Below are 18,212 nucleotides of genomic sequence, written 5' to 3' on the forward strand. Positions count from 1 at the left end.
ACGCGGGGGTGAAAGCTGCCACCAGGATTTCCTGATGTTGCATGTGTGAGCATCACGCTCCCTAAGCTGGACAGAAGTTTCCTGGGCTTTGGGAAGAAGGCACTGGGTTTAATACTTAAAAACTCTTAATTTACCAGGAAAATTTAGGGGACCAGCCTAGTTCCTCAAGTCCACTGACTGCTCACCACTGAGGTCAGGTGTGGTGAACCACTAGCCTTCCAGATGTTTCTGAACCACAAAGTTTCCCACACCTGGTTTAGATTTCGGTGAGGCAAGATGAGGCCAGAATTTAGTGGTGCAATATCTAGTTCAGGCTGGAGAGTCCATAAGATCAGAACTTGAATGTTGTTGCCTATTTCAGGCTCAAAACGAGGTTTAAAGAGGAGCTGCTGCTCTAGCTCCACCTTCAGTGAAAGGAGCCTCCTCACTCAAGGGGCCCAGCCTATTTTACAGTCATCACTCTCATAGAGTGAGGGGCAAATTGAGCTTCTGAGTGTGAGTTCTCAGAGTCAGAGGTGGGCAGTGTGACCTTCTTCAGTCAGAGAGCCAGTGTGGTGTAGTGGCTAAGAGCGGTGGGCTTGTAATCTGGTGAACCGGTTTCGCGTCTCCTCTCCTCCACATGCAGCTGCTGGGTGACCTTGGGCTAGTCACACTTCTCTGAAGTTTCTCTGCCCCACTCACCTCACAGAGTGTTTGTTGTGGGGGAGGAAGGGAAAGGGGAATGTTAGCCGCTTTGAGACTCCTTCGGGTAGTGATAAAGTGGGATATCAAATCCAAACTCTTCTTCTCTTCTACCATGGAATCCACTTGTGTTAGGGCTTCCAGGTTGCTATAAGCATCAGGCTCTGACTCTGAAGGCACTTCCCTCTCCTACTCTGAATCCCTAGCCTGACCCTCCAAAGATGAGGATTCTTGCATTAGCATCATGATAGGGTCACCAAGGGGTCCCCCAGGGAGTTTTCTCATTCAGAAATAGGTAAGCTCCACCTACAGCCTCAAGTGGTATGGTTTATTCTGCACTAGGGTTTCTACTACATCAGTCAATGCCTGTGGAGACCAAGCCTCAGTCTCTCCTTTTGTCAAGCCCTTCCCCTCCTCAATCCCTTCTCACTCCTTACACTCTGCACAAACAACCTATTGTCTTCTCCTTCATATTTTTCTCTGGCCTTCATTTCATTCTGTTCTGCCTGCATATCTCCCATTATCTGTTCATCTAGCCATGAACTCTCTCCACTTTCAAATCTCTCTTTAAATTTCTTTCATGCCAGAGACAGAGAGTGGATTTTAATAACTACTGAAAGTGGTTAAGATGGTGGGGGACCTTTTGCCCTTTGGTTTGAAAACACATTTCTTTGTCGCTCGTGGTCTTCTCTGGAACAACACAAGTACCTCTCACTAGACCAAATAATGGGGTGACTGTACACACCAAAGTCAAACATGCTTTTCTTGTACATTTTCTCTACATTTGGAAACAGTAATTCAAGAAGCAAATAAAATCTTTCCTCAGGCACCTTGGCCTCACTTTACCTGCTCTTCCACTGTCTCTGACCCCCCCCCCATCTCTGTTTGATGTACATTATAACCCTCTGGCCACAGATCAGATCATGTCCCTAGCAGAACTGCCTTGTGGGTAAGAAGGACCATGGGCAGTTGTATGGATAAAGGTAAAGGTAAAGGGACCCCTGACCATTAGGTCCAGTCGTGACCGACTCTGGGGTTGTGGCGCTCATCTCGCTTTATTGGCCGAGGGAGCCGGCGTACAGCTTCCGGGTCATGTGGCCAGCATGACTAAGCCACTTCTGGGGAACCAGAGCATCGCACGGAAACGCTGTTTCCCTTCCCGCCGGAAGCACTTTGATGTGCTTTCGAACTGCTAGGTTGGCAGGAGCAGGGACCAAGCAACGGGAGCTCACCCCGTTGCAAGGATTCGAAGCGCCGACCTTCTGATCGGCAAGTCCTAGGTTCTGTGGTTTAACCCACAGCGCCACCCGCGTCCCGTTGTATGGATACCTCATCTCTAAACAGAGAAAACTAGCTTCATGGCTAGGTTGTGAGAATGAGCATGGGGACCACAAAGTTCTTTGTGCAATTAAAGAGCTGTAGACTTAAGAAACATTTCTCTGGAGTAATGGAGTGCTTCATCACTTACCTCTGCTGCCAGCTTCCCTTCGCTCATTGTGAAGTGAGGCAGAAGCCTGCTTTTAGCAAGATGGCTGTGAGGTCAGTTCTTTGCTCTAATGATGGTTCTAAGAGGCAATGGGTCATTTGCTGGCTTCTGTGATGCCAGAACTGGACACAATGTTTTGCTTATTATGTCAGATCGTTCAACGCAATTTCTTTCAGCAAAAAGGGAAAAGAGAGATGATGTGCTTGGGACAGACCTGCCACTTCTGTCTAGAAGGTCACGGATACCAGATGCAACTCAGCTTTGCTGCAATCACTGGGGTCTGGATTGTACCTATGTAGCCTGCTCCTGTGCAAGCTGACTCATAAATAACCATACATGCAGAACTGGCACCTTTTTACAAGTGCCATATCATGTTCATTTTGTACTTGCAAGGAATTGATCTCTCAGTGTGACAGCACAAAAGCTCTGGAACTCCCTGCAGGTCGCTATCTTGTTTTCAGCACCTGCAAAACTTTTTTTTATTTAAGCAAGTCTGAGTAGATGTACAATTTTGACAGGCATTTTAATGTGCAGGTTTATTTTATTATGTGTTTTGGGGTGGAGAAAGTCTGGCCCATCGGATATAGTTAGTCTCCAACTCCCATCAGTCCCAGCAAACATAATTAGGCAGAAAGAGAGTTGGGAGTTGAACAGCATCTGAAGGGCCACAGCTTCCTCATCTCTGGTTTTACTTACATTTTGATTTATTTATTTTTTTGGATGTTGATTTAATCAGTATTTTAAATGTCTATTTTATACAAACCACTTGGAGGTCTTGACGATTAAGTGGCATATAAATATCTTGTTAAATATAAATAAATAAATGTCTTACTCACGGGTAAGTGTGCATATAATCACAGCCTAACAGTGGAGGACTTGGACTTTAAAATTTCAGCGGTGCCTTGTGTGGTGCCAAAATTTGGTGTCCAACCCCACCTTCAGTTGTTCATCATTGTTGTGGTACCCCCTGCAGTGCCCTCTCAGCTGAACCGGTCACACTCCCTATAATCCGCCTCTGAGCCCAATTTGTATTTCAGCATTTAGTGTCCCAGTAAATATTCTGGGAGCACCTGATATTGTGGCAATGTTAAAGTTAAGAAGGTGTGGTCCTTATCTGTGCTTTGATGGGATGACAGGAGGAGTTGCGGAGGAGTTGCTGATAAGTCATTGTGTTCTTTCTAAAGGAAGAATGCAGCAGAATTGTAGCAAATGGAACTTAGGCTGCTTGAAATGTGTGCAGGTTTTTAAAACAAAAGTATTTCCTAAAAAGGACTTCAAGCAGGTGGCTACTTCTTGTAGTCCAAAGCATGATCTATGTGGCCCTACAAAAATATAATAAATCACTCTGTAAAAGAGAGCGCAGGAATCTTCATCATACCCTTATCTAAGCAAACAGAAAACAGCAGGTGTGCCTCCTCTGGGTGGGTTGAAAGTGCAGGTTCATGCATCAGGTAAAGTGGCACATTTTAATGAGTCATTCATTTTTATCTAGGCCAGAAGTCCTTACTGGCTAAGAGAGAGGGGGGGGGGAAAGAGTTATTTGCTTCCACAGATTAGACCTTAACTTTCTGCAGAACCATGGAACTGGTACGTTGGATCTTTTGGAATTCAAGATACTTTGGATGAAGATTCAGAAATATCTGGTAAAACAACTTTTTTCTAAATGTATTCTTTCTCTTTGATCCATAAATGGATGAGAAATGGAGCCCTGAACGCCAGAAATACAGTTGTTGGATTTTTTTGGGGGGGGAGGTATGGAATGTACATGTAATGGTCCCAAGGGTAGGAAATAGTCTTGTATCCCATGGACAGCTAAGGATGTGGGTGGTGCTGTGGGTTAAACCACAGAGCCTAGGGCTTGCCGATCAGAAGGTCGGCGGTTCGAATCCCCGCAACGGGGTGAGCTCCCGTTGTTCAGTCCCAGCTCCTGCCCACCTAGCAGTTCGAAAGCACGCCAGTGCAAGTAGATAAATAGGTACTGCTCCGTTGGGAAGGTAAATTGTGTTTCCGTGCGCTGCTCTGGTTCGCCAGAAGCGGCTTAGTCATGCTGGCCACATGACCCAGAAGCTGTCCGCCGGCTCCCTTGGCCAATAAAGTGAGATGAGTGCCGCAACCCCAGAGTCAGTCACGACTGGACCTAATGGTCAGGGGTCCCTTTACCTTTTACCCATGGACAGCTACCCATATTTTTAAATGCCTCCTCCCTAATTAAGCTACTAGCATGGGCATCCACTGGCATTTTTATGGGTGTTTTTATGTGAAAAATGAAAAACACTAAAAGCATAGAGCAGGCTAGTTTTTCGTAAAGAGTGAGAAGAATCGGCTCTGTACATTTTGCCTTGTATCTCAGGTTCTACAAATGCTAAAAAGCTAAAGGTCACATCCACACTATACATTTAAAACATGACTAAGGATTCATGGGGTATCTTGGGAATTGTAGTTTGTTAAAGATGCTGGGAATTGTAGCTGTGTGAGTTTAGCACCCTTAATGAACTACAGTCATGTGACCCGATTTTTTTTTTAATGGAGGCTGGGAGTCATGGGAATAACAATAATATTAATAATTTTATTTGTACCCTGCCCCTCTGACTGGGTTGCCCCAGCCACTTTGAGCAGCTTCCAACATATATAAAACATAACAAAAACCTCCCTATACAGGGCTGCCTTCAAGTGTCTTCTAAAGACTGTATAGTTACATATCTCCTTGATGGGAAGGCATTCCACAGGACGGGTGCCACTACTGAGAAGGCCCCCTGCCTGGTTCTCTGTGTCTGCAGGCTACCTCACTTGTCAGAGGCAGATTGCCTCTGAAAACCAGTTGCTGGCCAACAAAAGTAGGGGAAATGCTGTTGCCTCTGGGTTCGAAATGCACACTTCCTTCCCCTAGACTTCTGATTGGTCACTGTGAGAACAGGATACTGGACTCAGTTAGGCCTTGGGCCTAATTCCTCACATCCTTAATAATTGAGAGTAGGATGGGAGAATGCTAAATGTCTTCTCACTGTTAGTTTGGCACCTGCCACACACATGAAAATGACATGAAAATTATGCTAATATGCAACTATATTTCTTATCGGGCCCTCGGTACTCAACATTTTGATTACTTTTGCAGTAGTGGATGAAAGTGTGAAAGAACAACTGTGGCAGAACTTCCTACTGAGTTACAGGCCAGAATAGATTCTAATTACACAGCTAGAGCTGGATAAGAAGCCATTTGGCACCGAGAACTGTCTGTTGTTCTTTTAAAGTATTAATCTCAATAGAGTTTTATATTACAGCCTTTGCCAGAGGAAGGGGGTTATTTCTCAAAGGCCTGTTTGCCATGTGGGTGGGCAAGTTGCCAGCCCTGTGGGAGCCATTTCCCAGGGCACACAGCTTGCCATTAGTTAATTGAATTCCTCCCTCTCCTTCAGTCATTAACGCTTTCAGAGAGAGGAGGCTCCCTTGCCAGGCATGAGCAGCAGTGAATATCCTAGCCAAACTGATAGGTCTTCTAAAATTAGCCTAAAATGACAACCAACAGCCTTTCCTATTTCTTTGGCTTAGGAAATCTATAAGAAAGTGGATACTGACTCTTCCGGGACCATAGATGCACATGAAATGAGAAATGCTCTCACGGAAGCAGGTCAGTATCCAAAATGTAGAGATGGGGGAGAAATCCAACTTTTTTTGGAATTGGAACAAGAAGCCACCTAATGTGCATTTCTTGAATCAATATATGGTGCAGAAAACAGTTCTCCTGTGAACTTTGCACTTCTCTGAATTTTGCAATGCAGTCGTTGAACCAATCACTGGGTACAAAATGCATATTTTCAAGGAAAATGTGCATAAATATGCATACCTTAATGAAAACAACATAGAAAGGTGTATTATATTAGGGGAAATTGCTTGCAAAAATGTGTATACAGTCATACCTCGGGTTACAGACGCTTCAGGTTGCGTTTTTTCGGGTTACGTACTGCCGAAACCTGGAAGTACCGGAACAGGTTACTTCTGGGTTTCGGCGGTCGCACGTGCACAGAAGCGCTAAACTGCACTTTATGCATGCGCAGAAGCGCCAAATTGCAACCTGTGTGTGCGCAGACGCACCGCTGCGGGTTGCGAACGTGCATCCCGCATGGATCACGTTTGCAACCCGAGTGTCCACTGTATTAGTCAAAACTATGTACAAGAATGCAGTGGCACCCAGGGTGGGACAAGTTTTCCACCCTCTGGTGGGCTGGGCAGGTGAGGTATGGGTGCACCTCAGCCTCCTTGCCCATTGCCCCCATCTACCTGTCCACTAGTCCAACCCACCTGCCATGTTCCTCAGCTGCCAGAGCACTGTGCGTGTTGTGGGGCCCCCTGATTGCTCTCCCTCAAAAATGTGTGCCTGGGGTCACCCCCCTGTGCTACGACTCTGCAAGAGGTGTATATGCGGAGAAATTTGCATTAACATGCATGTCCATTAGTTTTTTTTTAAAGACTCAAATAGGGAAACTTGGAGAAATAAATTTAAGATGGGAAACAGAAAAATTGAAACTGACTGATTTGTCCATCCCTACTGTGTGCCAGTGGTCTTTTGTGTGACCTCTAAGGTACCCAATCCTCCATGTAAGGAATCTTTTACATCTGTCACACAGCTCAAGTGTATTGCAAATGATTCTGGGACATGTTCTTAGATGCCCATTCATATGAGGCACAGACTGGGCTTGTTGGGCCTCATAATTACCCTGCTTGAATTGAGAATATGACTCAGAACATCCCCAGCAGCAGACTCCTGCAGCTGTGCTTCGACAGAGATGGCGGACAGCGTGCTGGTGACGGGGAGTCTATATTCCAGGGAAACTTTCAGGAATTAGGGCCTTGCAACAAAATGTTGCCACATGGAATGCTTCCGTTTGGCACTCCTGACACTCTATTCCACCCCCATTCTTTTCCTTGATTCTCCATTGGTCACCTTTCTATGCACCCTGCGCATGCTCAGCCCTCATTGGACCCCACTTGGGATATTTCCCCTCCATTTCTGGGTTTTTGGAAGGGGGAGAAGACATGCAGGTGCCAATCCCAGCTACATTAAAATTTTTCTCTATTGATCTCTACGGGGATCTCTCATTTAAGTCCCTGAGGACATATGAAAATGTGAACCATTGCGTGGCCTTTCTAAACAGTGGCATAGCTGTCTCTACCTTTTTTATGTCCAGCTGTTTCTTCCTCCATCCTCTTTTCCCAGCCACGACATTGCCAGCGCAAAGACTGCAGTGGTTTCTGCAGGGGTGAGAAGGAGGCATCAGACCACCCTCTCCAAGGTTGTACTTCTCCCTGTGCCCTTGGAGAGGAACATTGCATGTTTCATTTGACTCCTGGGGCATCCTCCAAGGGCCCATAGTGGGACCAGTGTCTCTTGTCATGCAGGTCATATGCATCAGCTTCACTTGGCTCCAATCCTCCCATCTCCCCTCACAATACCCTCTGCAAACTGAGGATAATATTTCAAGCATTTGATGAAGTGAACTGCAGTCTACAAAAGCTTATGCTACAAAGCATCTATTAATCTTTAAAGTGCCACAAGGATCTTTGTTGTTTCTATAGGGGGTGGATGGGGATCATCTGGTCTTGGGGGGGGGCAGATTATCGCCACAATATGGGGAATTCCTGACTTTCCAGCAAATGTGTTCCTCCATTCTGGCCAGCAAACTGTGGCTTCAGCCTCGGCTTAAATGAAGCTTTAGGAAATGGATAGGAAGTATATCCTGTGCATGAAACTGACTCCCTGCAATGGATTTCGTTTGGCTGGAGCCCCAGGAGTGCATTAAGGCTTCACTAATTAGGTGCTTTTCTTCTGAATATAGGTCAAGGGAATTCCCATGAATTGGCATTAAAATGTGTCATTTTAGAAAACATTATGAGGGAGTGTTAAGTCTGTTACCTCTTGAGAACAATGGGGACTGGGAAGGCGAACATAATAGACCAACAAACCCGCCAGGATGGAATAGCTAATAATACTTCATCACTGTCTGTCTGCAGCTGTTTTGTTGTTGTTGTTGTTTGTTGTTATTCATTTCATTTCTATTCTGCTTTATATTTTAAAGAAAAAGATCTCAAAGCGGTTTACAACACATCAAAACATTGTGTAAAACAATCCAGAATGAAAACAAATGCAAGGTTCAAGGAAAATATTTCAATTTCTTCTCCAAGTGACATTTTGCTTTTGCCACATTTATTTACCTGCTTAATTTATATAGCTGCCCCGTAGCAGAAGTACTATAAACCGCACAAAACAGGTGCAATGAAACAGAATGGTGTGGATCAACACCAAACATTGTGTTACTCATGCCTGGCTTTCCTTTCCACATAGGCTTCACTCTTAACAACAAAATCCAGCACAGTATAGCTCTCCGTTATGCTGGCAGCAAGATGACCATTGACTTTGATGGCTTCGTGGCCTGCATGATTTGCCTAGAGACTCTCTTCAGTAAGTCTTCCTGAAGTAAAAGGAAGTAGAGTGATAGAAAATACTCTGGAGTGTCTCCCTTACCACCACCCCGGCTTTTCTCTAACAAGCAAAAGAGCTATCCCTATTTTTAACCTGAGCACAAACAACTGTTTGTCAAGGAAAAAGGGACCAAAATGTCTGTAATTTGCCAAATTAGATAAGTAACCAACTACTCCCAAGCTAGTGTAAGATCCCAAAGCTTGTCAGACTCTGCTTTTGACAAAACAAATACAGGGACTCAGATGCAGAAGACATTCTACCCCCCCCCCCACAAGGTCTAATAGGATCTGCCAAAGGGACTGATTTGCAAACCTCACCCAGTGTGTGACTGCCATCTTGCTATGCAGAGAATGGTGTAACTGCCCTAATATGCCAGTTTAGGTGCTTTCCAGACAAGGATTGCACAAGAATATACAATGACCAGATCATCTTAATTGCATTCCTCACCATGCCCCATCTAGTGTCTCTGCTACAGGGAAACCACTTTTCCAATCTCATTGTCATTCAAGATAGTGCAGGTGCTCCATTGTGAATGGAATAGGCAGTGTGACTGTGAGAATACATAGGCATCTGCTGGATGCTATCTGTGACATCCCCAGTGACCAGCAGCTCAATTCTTCCAACTTTCATGCCTTCACTGTTTTGCCATTTTATAAGTATTTAAAATACTTAAAAACACACACACACACACACACACACACACACACACACACAGTCTTTGGAAGCTGAGCACTCTCTTATATACCACCTCAGCTGAAAGTACTTTAAAGTTACCAACACCATAGGAAGATGTCTCATACCAGATCACTGGCCCATCTAGCTTAGTGTTGTCTACACTGACCGGCAGTGGACCTCCAGGGTTTCAGGTGGGACATTTTCTCAGCCATACCTGAGGATAGTAGAGATTCAGTCTGGGATCTGGGACAAAGCAAACCCTTTGTCCCACAGCTGATAAAACTGAAGTAACCTGATTTGACGAAGCCAGGTTCTCGGAATTGTGCCCCATCTCCAGGCTTTGTATTTCTCATGTACCAAATGCTACTGTTTAACGCCTGCTCTTTTTTTGCCACTCAGAAATGTTTCAGATGCTTGACAAGGATAAGCATGGAGTTGTCCAGCTCTCTCTGGCTGAGGTAATGATGATTGAATTAAGCTTCTGCACAGTTGCATTATGACAGATTGGTGGTAATAAGATGCCCGGATAAAAGCACCACTGCTTTTAAATCACACCTATTTATTATTATTTCTAGTAGTACTGATGCAGCTGGGATACCTGTTAAAACCACAGCTCGGCATGTTAAGATGGAGAGCACATCTTAGTGGATAAGCTCACACATTATAATTCACTGACTGGAATATATTTAGATGCATGAGGTAGAATCCTGGGTAGTCTTTAGCCCCAGTAGATATTAAGATCAAGGTGGCAATAAAGAGCCAAGTTCTAGCCCTTTTAACCATGCATTCATCTTCTTTCTGCTTTGGGAGCAATGTGTGCTCTCATTGCCACTCAACTGACAGACGCTAGCAGCACACATTCAAATGCTTTGTACTAATGAAGCAAGCCTCATTGAAGGGGCGCTTCCACCACCAGCCAGCTGATTGGAGCTGGGAGTGCACCTTCAGTGGAGGTCATTGTAACAACCCACCAGCTGATTGGCAGTCACACCAATCCCTTTGAAATTTGATGGGATACATGACGTCAGGTGATTGACAGGGGGTCTATCCCACCCATCTGGCAAAGTTGGGCTGTACTGGTCGGCTCCATCTGCTAGCTCAAAGATAGGGAATCTTCTTCTGCATTCCCTTGGGGATAATTTACCAGGGCTTCATGTAACTAGTGGGCAGGCCCCAAACCATAAATGGACAGAACAACTATTTTCTTCCGTTTTTTTTGTCTCTCCCTTTTCCTTTCCACCCAACGGGCTGCCAGAGTTGGGACATCCTTGCCAGAGCCCAGAACTGATTGTTTGCAAGAGTTTTCTCCTCTTATCCTTCCATTGCTTGATCTGTTCCAGCTTCTCCATCTCCTACCCTCCTTTCTGTCTCCAGTTCCCTCTTTTCTGGCTTGAAATGAGGTCAAAGGCTGCAGGTTGCCCACACCTGTACTGGCCTAGGACCCTCGTACCTACGGGACTGCCTCTCCCGGTATGCCCCATGGAGGACCTTAAGGTCCATAAATAGCAACACCCTAGATGTCCCGGGCCCTAAGAAAGTTAGATTAGCCTCAACCAGAGCCAGGGCCTTTTCAACACTGGCTCTGGCCTGGTGGAATGCTCTGTCTCATGAGACCAGGGCCCTGCGGGATCTGATTTCTTTCCGCAGGGCCTGTAAGACAGAATTGTTCCGCCTGGCCTTTGGCTTAGAATCAATTTGATTCCCTCCCCCTCTTTCTTTTTTCCTTTCTCTTCCTGTGAAGAAGCTGCATTTTAATGTTTTAATGTTGTAATTTAATCTTGTTTTTAAAGTTGTATTTTAATCAACTTGTTTTTATTATTGGTTGTTAGCCGCCCTGCGCCTGGTCTTGGCTGGGGAGGGCGGGGTATAAATTATTATTATTATTATTATTATTATTATTATTATTATTATTATTATTCAAGCCAGGTGCTCTAAACAAGGATGAGTAGGTGAGCAATGGTCGCAGCAACAGCGATGAGAGTTTGGAATGGGATTCTCTGGCTTCAGCAGCTGACAAAACCCAAAACTGGAGGCCTTCATAAGCTTCAGCATGAATTTCTGCTTTCTTCTGAGCAAAAATGGCTAGAACTGGGCTCCGAGTTTTTAAAGCCAAAAGCAATAATGCTGTCAGAGCTAGTATTGTCAAATTCATCAGGAAAACGTAGGTTATATATGGACAGCAATCCATTTTGTCACATAGGGAGCAGGATATAAATATATTTCTGTTATGATCACTCTGTGTTCATCTTTGTTATCCACCTTCAAAGGGAATGAGACAAAACAACTGAAAACGTGCATGAGGGAAGCAGTTCTTGCCCAGAATGAGGTGAAAATAAGTGACCTGATAGGTCTTAGCAATGATCTAGATGTTATGAGTGATGATTCTTTTTTTTCTTATTTTGGCTAGAATACAAAAGATGTCAGGGCCTGCTGTAGTCAGAGAAAGGAACCTTGCTGTGAAACTATAATGAAAGCCACATCCATCAGAGATGTTAGGAGCATTCAGTTTTATTTAATGGCATTTGGGAAGCAGACTCTGACCTACCTTTTCTTCTGTCAGCCAGCAAGAAATTTGATGTGTTTTCATGCGATATGTCTCCTACCCAGCTCCCAATCTAGTGGGATTATTCACCCTAGGTGAAATGCCAACAACTGTTCTGTAGCTCAGAAATTTCCAGGCTTGCTAATCTATTTTGGACCCTCACTGCCACTGCCACCCCGTTCCTGTAATTTCCTGGGTCTGCGGGTGTGCAGAAGGTTGATTCTGGCCAGAATGTAGAATGGGGCTTTGGGTGATCCTTCCAAGTGCCATCTGGTGTGGCAGGGCATGTGCATCATGCACTTCAAGTGAGTAACATGAAGCTTGGGGGAATTGCGGAAAAGATCTAAGCTACACTGGCTGAATCACATGGGTCTCTAGGTACCGATGCGGCCTGTTACATGCCTCCCAATATGGACTCAACTGCTCAGAAGTTCCCATATATCAAACCAGACCTGTTCCATCTAGCTCAATATTGTCTGCATTGACTGATGGCAGTTTCCCCAGGGTTTTGGACAGAGGGATTTACCAGCCCTACCTGGAGATCCTAGGGATTGAGCTTGGGCCCTTCTGTATGCAAAGCATTCTGTTCTAATGGAGGCTGATTCATTGGGGCAAATGGGGAAATGCCCCCCACCTCAGTTTGCCTGTAGCCAGCCCACACCTGCCTGCCTTCTTACTTAAAACCAGTCTAGGGCAGGGCTGGATTTAGGTTTGATGAGGCCCTAAGCTACTGAAGGTAATGGGGCCCTTTATATGTCCAGCCGTCCTTTGTCAACAACAAATTGTCATTGTTTTTTGTGCTGAATATATGCTATATATGAATATATATGGTAATTTTGGGGAGCAGGCTAGCAGGCAGGGTCCATTACTTATACCATAGGAGCCTACACAACACAAAACACTGTTGTTTTGTGTAGGTTTTATTTTATTTGCTTTTTATCTTATATTTTGAAAATGTACATCCATGTTTTTTTCCTTTATTTTTTTTTTTGGCTTATACGTAAGTCTGACACTGGTCTAGGGGCTGGCACTGGGTGTCAGCTTCTTCTCCCTTAGTCTGAGTTTTGCCATTACAGAACTCAGTAGGGAGGAAGATGGGGTGAAAACCAGAATTAGTTGGCTGTGCTTGTCATTGGCTCTTACTCTACCTGCTGTTGTCTCCCTGCCTTACACATCACCACCAGTCTTGATGGCCACCAGTGAGTATTCATCTGCTTTTTCCCTGAGTGATGACCTTTCCACAGATTAAGTGGTACAGCCAAAATGGTTCCCCTCAGAATCAGGACTACTGACTCTTGTTTGCAGACTCTTAGATCCCATGATGCAGCAGCAGCAGCAGCTCTACCAAGATGGAATCATAGAAAACTTTGGGGAAGCTTTGAACATGTCCAGTGGCGTAGCGTGGGGGGTGCAGGGGGGGCCGGCCGCACCGGGCGCAACATCTGGGGTTAGGGCAAATCCACAGGTTAGGGGGTGCAAATCCACGGGTTAGGGGGCGCAAATTACTTGCCTTGCCCCGGGTGCTGACAACCCACGCTACGCCACTGAACATGTCCAAACAGATGCCCTAAGTAAGTTCTAACAGTTATGTTCTCTCTTTCTCTCCCAGTGGCTGTGTTGCACATTGGTTTAAGATGGCGTTTTGCAGGTCATTTGAGAGCTCCACAACTAGCACTTCTGCAGATAAGCTCCTACAAAGCAGTTGAAAGATATGAAGAAGGAAATCAATTTCTGCGCTTGGCAATACTTTTTGATGTAAACAGGTCATTCAGAAAAATAAACACATCTATTTGGAAACAATGAATTGCTATCATTCCCTCTGTTTCTGATGTTTAAATTGTGGGTGCTATTGCCTAGGTAGCCAAACTGGCTGCACCCTCACGCAAGAGGGAGTTAGCCTAATGAACAGAAGGGCTGGCTTACGATAAATAACTGAATACATGCACATGACCCATTCAAGGAACCCCTATCATAAGACCCGAGTCTGAAATTACCTTACTTCCCCACAGCTTGGGAAAGTTTGTAGAAGTAAAAATAATCTTTTGGGGATAAGCTCTAATTCCTCCCCCCAAAAAAACACACATCTCAATGAGGATTGAGTATATGCAACACATCAAGCTGCAACTTTTGGGCTGCAGGTCCCACTTGAAACGAAAGTATCATCATATTGTAGGATTCTCAAGCTTCAAAACAGTGATTTGATTCCAAATACATAGCATGGAAGGAAGTAAACAAATATGAGTTCAGTCAGGCTCCTTTCTTTCTGTCAGAACAGTCAGAAACTTGCGTCTTGCAAGGCTCTTCTTTACAGTTCATGCATTCCATACTTTTGTTTGTAGGTTCTGATATTACAACTGACCCCTTTTTGAGACATGACTCTACATGTTTTCAAAAGGTGAAAAAATGCAGCATCTATATCAAGCAGCTCTGAGACAGGCCATAGAGATGAAGGCAGAAAGCAAAATGGGGCAGTGAGAGATGAACTTGCTGTTCATGCAAGGCAGGAGATGGCTGAAGAAAAACTTTGCAGGAAAAAACCCCAGATATTCAGGAGGGATTGACAGACAATGGCCAGATGGTGGTCTGCTTCTTGGCACCAGCACCCTCAGAAGCAACAGACACCAAATCTTGGAGCTTTGAACAGCCAACAAACTCTGGACAAGTGTGTGGTCTCCAGCTCCATACAGCAAAATCATTTTGCTTCCTAGAGTGCCCTCTAGCCTGTTAGTCCAGTAGAGGGACTGGGATGGACCAGCTTGACCTCATATTGGGGTCTTCTGCAGTCCTGGACAGAATCAAGGAACGGATCCATCCTATGCACCACATATGGATAGCTCCTTTTAGAACAGGAAATTAAAAGTTATATATGGAAGTGTTGCACTGTAGGAAGGATACATGACTTGACTCTCCCAGCTTCACTTCTCCTTCTCGGTTGATTAAAAAATTGCTGCAACTTCACATTGTTTGTTTCCTTCATTTGTTGAGGAATGAGGACATCGTCATGCCTCCTTTCATCATAAATATTTCAGGGCACTATGCACATGAAATTTCCTTAACAACATAAAGTGCAATAAAATACAATCAGCACAAAAGCATCAATCACAGGGAAATAATAAAACTGATACACCATTTGGATCAGATTCTCAAGCTTTCGTTTAGTTATTGGACTTCGGTTCAACGTTATTGCTAACCCATTAAACAGCCTGGTGCGCTCTGTTTTACTTATATATTCACAATCTTACATTCTCAATCATCCCTTTGCTCCCTTGTCACCTTCCATCTTAAAAATAAATATGACTGAAAAACCCAATCAGGATGAGGTGGATCTTCCTCAAAGGGACTGTGCAATCAGCTTGTTTGATTTGTGGCTGTTGTATTTGGGTAAGGATGACGTAACGGGAAAGATGATAAAATGTGACAGCAAATCTGCAAGCAAATATGGGCTGGTGCAATCTAATCAAAAGAAATGAGAACTTGTTCAATGCGAATCTGATAATTAAATGCTGAGGAGGAGGTGCAAGAACAAGCATAGGCAGTTTAATCATACATCAACATTGCTGACAGGTCAGGACAGTGCTCCTCCAGCACACCTGAGAGTGGCAAAGCTAGCTTAGGAGGCCAAGCTATGCAGCACAAACAACTCTGTCCTCCACACCTTACCAACACCCCCAGCACCTGCCTCCTGGTGCAGCTGCCTCACTTTGCCTAATGCACACATGCACACAGAGTACACTGTAAACGGTGATATCAGAAGGAAATGAGACGGAATCTACCTGATTTGTGCTTCCCCAAACAATAAGTGACCCCAAACATAGCTAGCCTTCAAAATTTCCTCTTCTCTAAATTTGCACTGCAGTTTTCCAACCAAATAATGCTTACAAAAATGCATATATCAGGGGAAAGTGTGCATAAAGGCGATTTTGGTGAAAATAACACACAGAAATACACCGTATTGCATATGAAACTATAGATATTAGGCAAGATTGCATACAAATATTTGTAGAGACTAGGGTGATGTCTGCTCTTTCCAGGAACTCTTCTCATTGGGAGACTTTTGTGGGTGTGCTGAGAGTTTGTTTGGACCCTGGTTGAGAATCTAGAGGCTGAGAGGGAGGGTGTGTCAGAAGGAAAATGAATTGATACTGATTTTTATATATTAGTAATTGTGTTTTAATGTAACATATTTATATGCTGTGTATTTTTGTAATATTTTAGGTTGTTGCTTCTTTTTCATACACTGCTTAGAGATTTTTTTTAACATATTAAGAGGTATAGAAATTAAATAATCCACAATCAATCCATCCAATCTGCAGCCTGACGCTGACTGACTCAAGCTATTGACCTTCAGGTTAGTCCCTGCCTGTCTGGCTTTGTGTGCCTTGGATAAACAGTTTTGCCTGATTAAGAGAGGACACTGGCGATACGGCTGAGTTGGATTTCATGATGCCTGGGTGATAATCGTACTGCCCCAAGCACCTTATCATTGTTACCTCCACAAAGCAGGTATACAGTGGTACCTCGGGTTACAGACACTTCAGGTTACAGACTCTTCAGGTTACAGACTCTGCTAACCCAGAAATAGTACCTCGGGTTAAGAACTTTACCTCAGGATGAGAACAGAAATTGTGCGGCGGCAGCGCAGCGGCGGCAGCGGGAGGCCGCATTAGCTAAAGTGGTACCTCAGGTTAAGAATAGTTTCAGGTTAAGAACGGACCTCCAGAGCGAATTAAGGTCTTAACCCGAGGTACCACTGTACAGGGTTAATGGGACTAAGTGTCTGTTTTAGGCTGAGAAAACCGCAACGCCTTCACAACTTAAATCCAGGAATGTGTCATCGGCGGATGAGAGGAGCTCAACTCCAAAGGGGCCTGCAATTCCCCCATCAAGCCCTGCTTACCCCAGGAGTCTAATGATCTCCTTCCAGCTTTGCACCAGTTCCAGGAATTTCCTTGCCTCCCCCCTCCCCAACTCTGTAGCATAGTGAGCCACCAGCAGGCAGTTCCGCATTCTTTTTCTCCCTACACCTGCTGTTTGTAAAAGCTTATTCTCAGTCATGAAGGCACCTCGTAGCAGGTCTGAGAAGAGTCAAGCACATGCAAAATGGATGTTCCTATCCCTTTTCTCTTCATCAGGCAAGATATCCTAATTGCATTATTGCTTACACCCATCTCAGTAGCATCCTCTCCCCCACCTATTCCGGCAGAGCAGCATGTTGTACTCCATCGTCTTTTATCTTTGGAAGACAGGCCCTTCTGGAGGAAGCACAGCTCCTTTTGTTTGTGCTTTGAGCACAGAACTCAGGTAGCTTGTGTCAGACAGCCGCTGAAAAGCAAGGACTCTTCATGGCATCTGCTTTCCCTTTCCTCTCGAGGCTGCATCTGCAAGAAGCTGATTGAGGCTATCGTGCGTCTCTTCATCACACTACGAACTGAACTAGTCGGTGCTCATCAATCCCTCTTCTCTTTATAGTATTCATAACTTGCTTCCCCCAATGCCCTGCAAGCCACTTCAACACGACACCCAACAGAATGGGGCAAGCTTGGGTGAGGGAGCCAAGGATTTCCTAGGCCAGAGGTGGGGAACTTTAAGCCCGAGGGCCAAATGTGGTTGTAGAAACCTCTGCTGTTTGCATATCTGAAACGTGGCCTACTGTACAAAGGTAAGAAGCACATCTATTGCCCAACCCACTTTTGCCTCTGGCAACACCCACCACTCCAGCCTCCAGTGAGAGCTGGACCATCAAGAAGGCTGATCGCCGAAGAATTGATGCTTTTGAATTATGGTGCTGGAGGAGACTCTTGAGAGTCCCATGGACTGCAAGAAGATCAAACCTATCCATTCTTAAGGAAATCAGCCCTGAGTGCTCACTGGAAGGACAGATCGTGAAGCTGAGGCTCCAATACTTTGGCCACCTCATGAGAAGAGAAGACTACTTGGAAAAGACCCTGATGTTGGGAAATATTGAGGGCAGAAGGAGAAGGGGATGACAGAAGACAAGATGGTTGGACAGTGTTCTTGAAGCTATGAACATGAGTTTGACCAAACTGTGGGAGGCAGTGGAAGACAGGACTGCCTGGTGTGCTCTGGTCCATGGGGTCATGAAGAGTCGGACACGACTAAATGACTAAACAACAACAACACCCACCACTGGCATGTGGCTCCCAGAAGGTTGCCTTTGAGGGAATGTGGCCCTCGGGCTTTAAAAAGCACTCCACCTCTTGATCCTTCTTCTAGGATTGGGGCAGGGAGCTAGCAGCCGGGGGATTCAGCCGGCCCCCCAAGATCTTCCTACAGCCCATACTCCACTCATTATTATGCCACTTATGGCAACTTAGCCAGTACAAGATGGCCTC

General features: G+C 44.9%; 1 protein-coding gene across 2 annotated transcripts in view; it reads left to right on the forward strand.

Moving 5' to 3' along the window:
- LOC310758543 (calpain-8-like) overlaps positions 1 to 13,659 on the forward strand; it is a 41,198-nt gene extending 27,539 nt beyond the window's left edge. For both annotated transcript variants that reach the window (XM_083605142.1, XM_083605143.1), the window contains 5 exons: positions 3,742 to 3,810; positions 5,714 to 5,792; positions 8,505 to 8,621; positions 9,717 to 9,775; positions 13,469 to 13,659. In XM_083605142.1, coding sequence (XP_083461268.1) covers positions 3,742 to 3,810; positions 5,714 to 5,792; positions 8,505 to 8,621; positions 9,717 to 9,775; positions 13,469 to 13,492 — 348 coding nt within the window. In that variant the 3' untranslated portion in view covers positions 13,493 to 13,659. The remainder of the gene's footprint in view (positions 1 to 3,741; positions 3,811 to 5,713; positions 5,793 to 8,504; positions 8,622 to 9,716; positions 9,776 to 13,468) is intronic.
- Positions 13,660 to 18,212: the final 4,553 nt, after the last annotated feature.

Source organism: Podarcis filfolensis, assembly GCF_964270895.1.
Source record: "Podarcis filfolensis genome assembly, chromosome: 3".
Lineage (NCBI taxonomy): Eukaryota > Metazoa > Chordata > Lepidosauria > Squamata > Lacertidae > Podarcis > Podarcis filfolensis.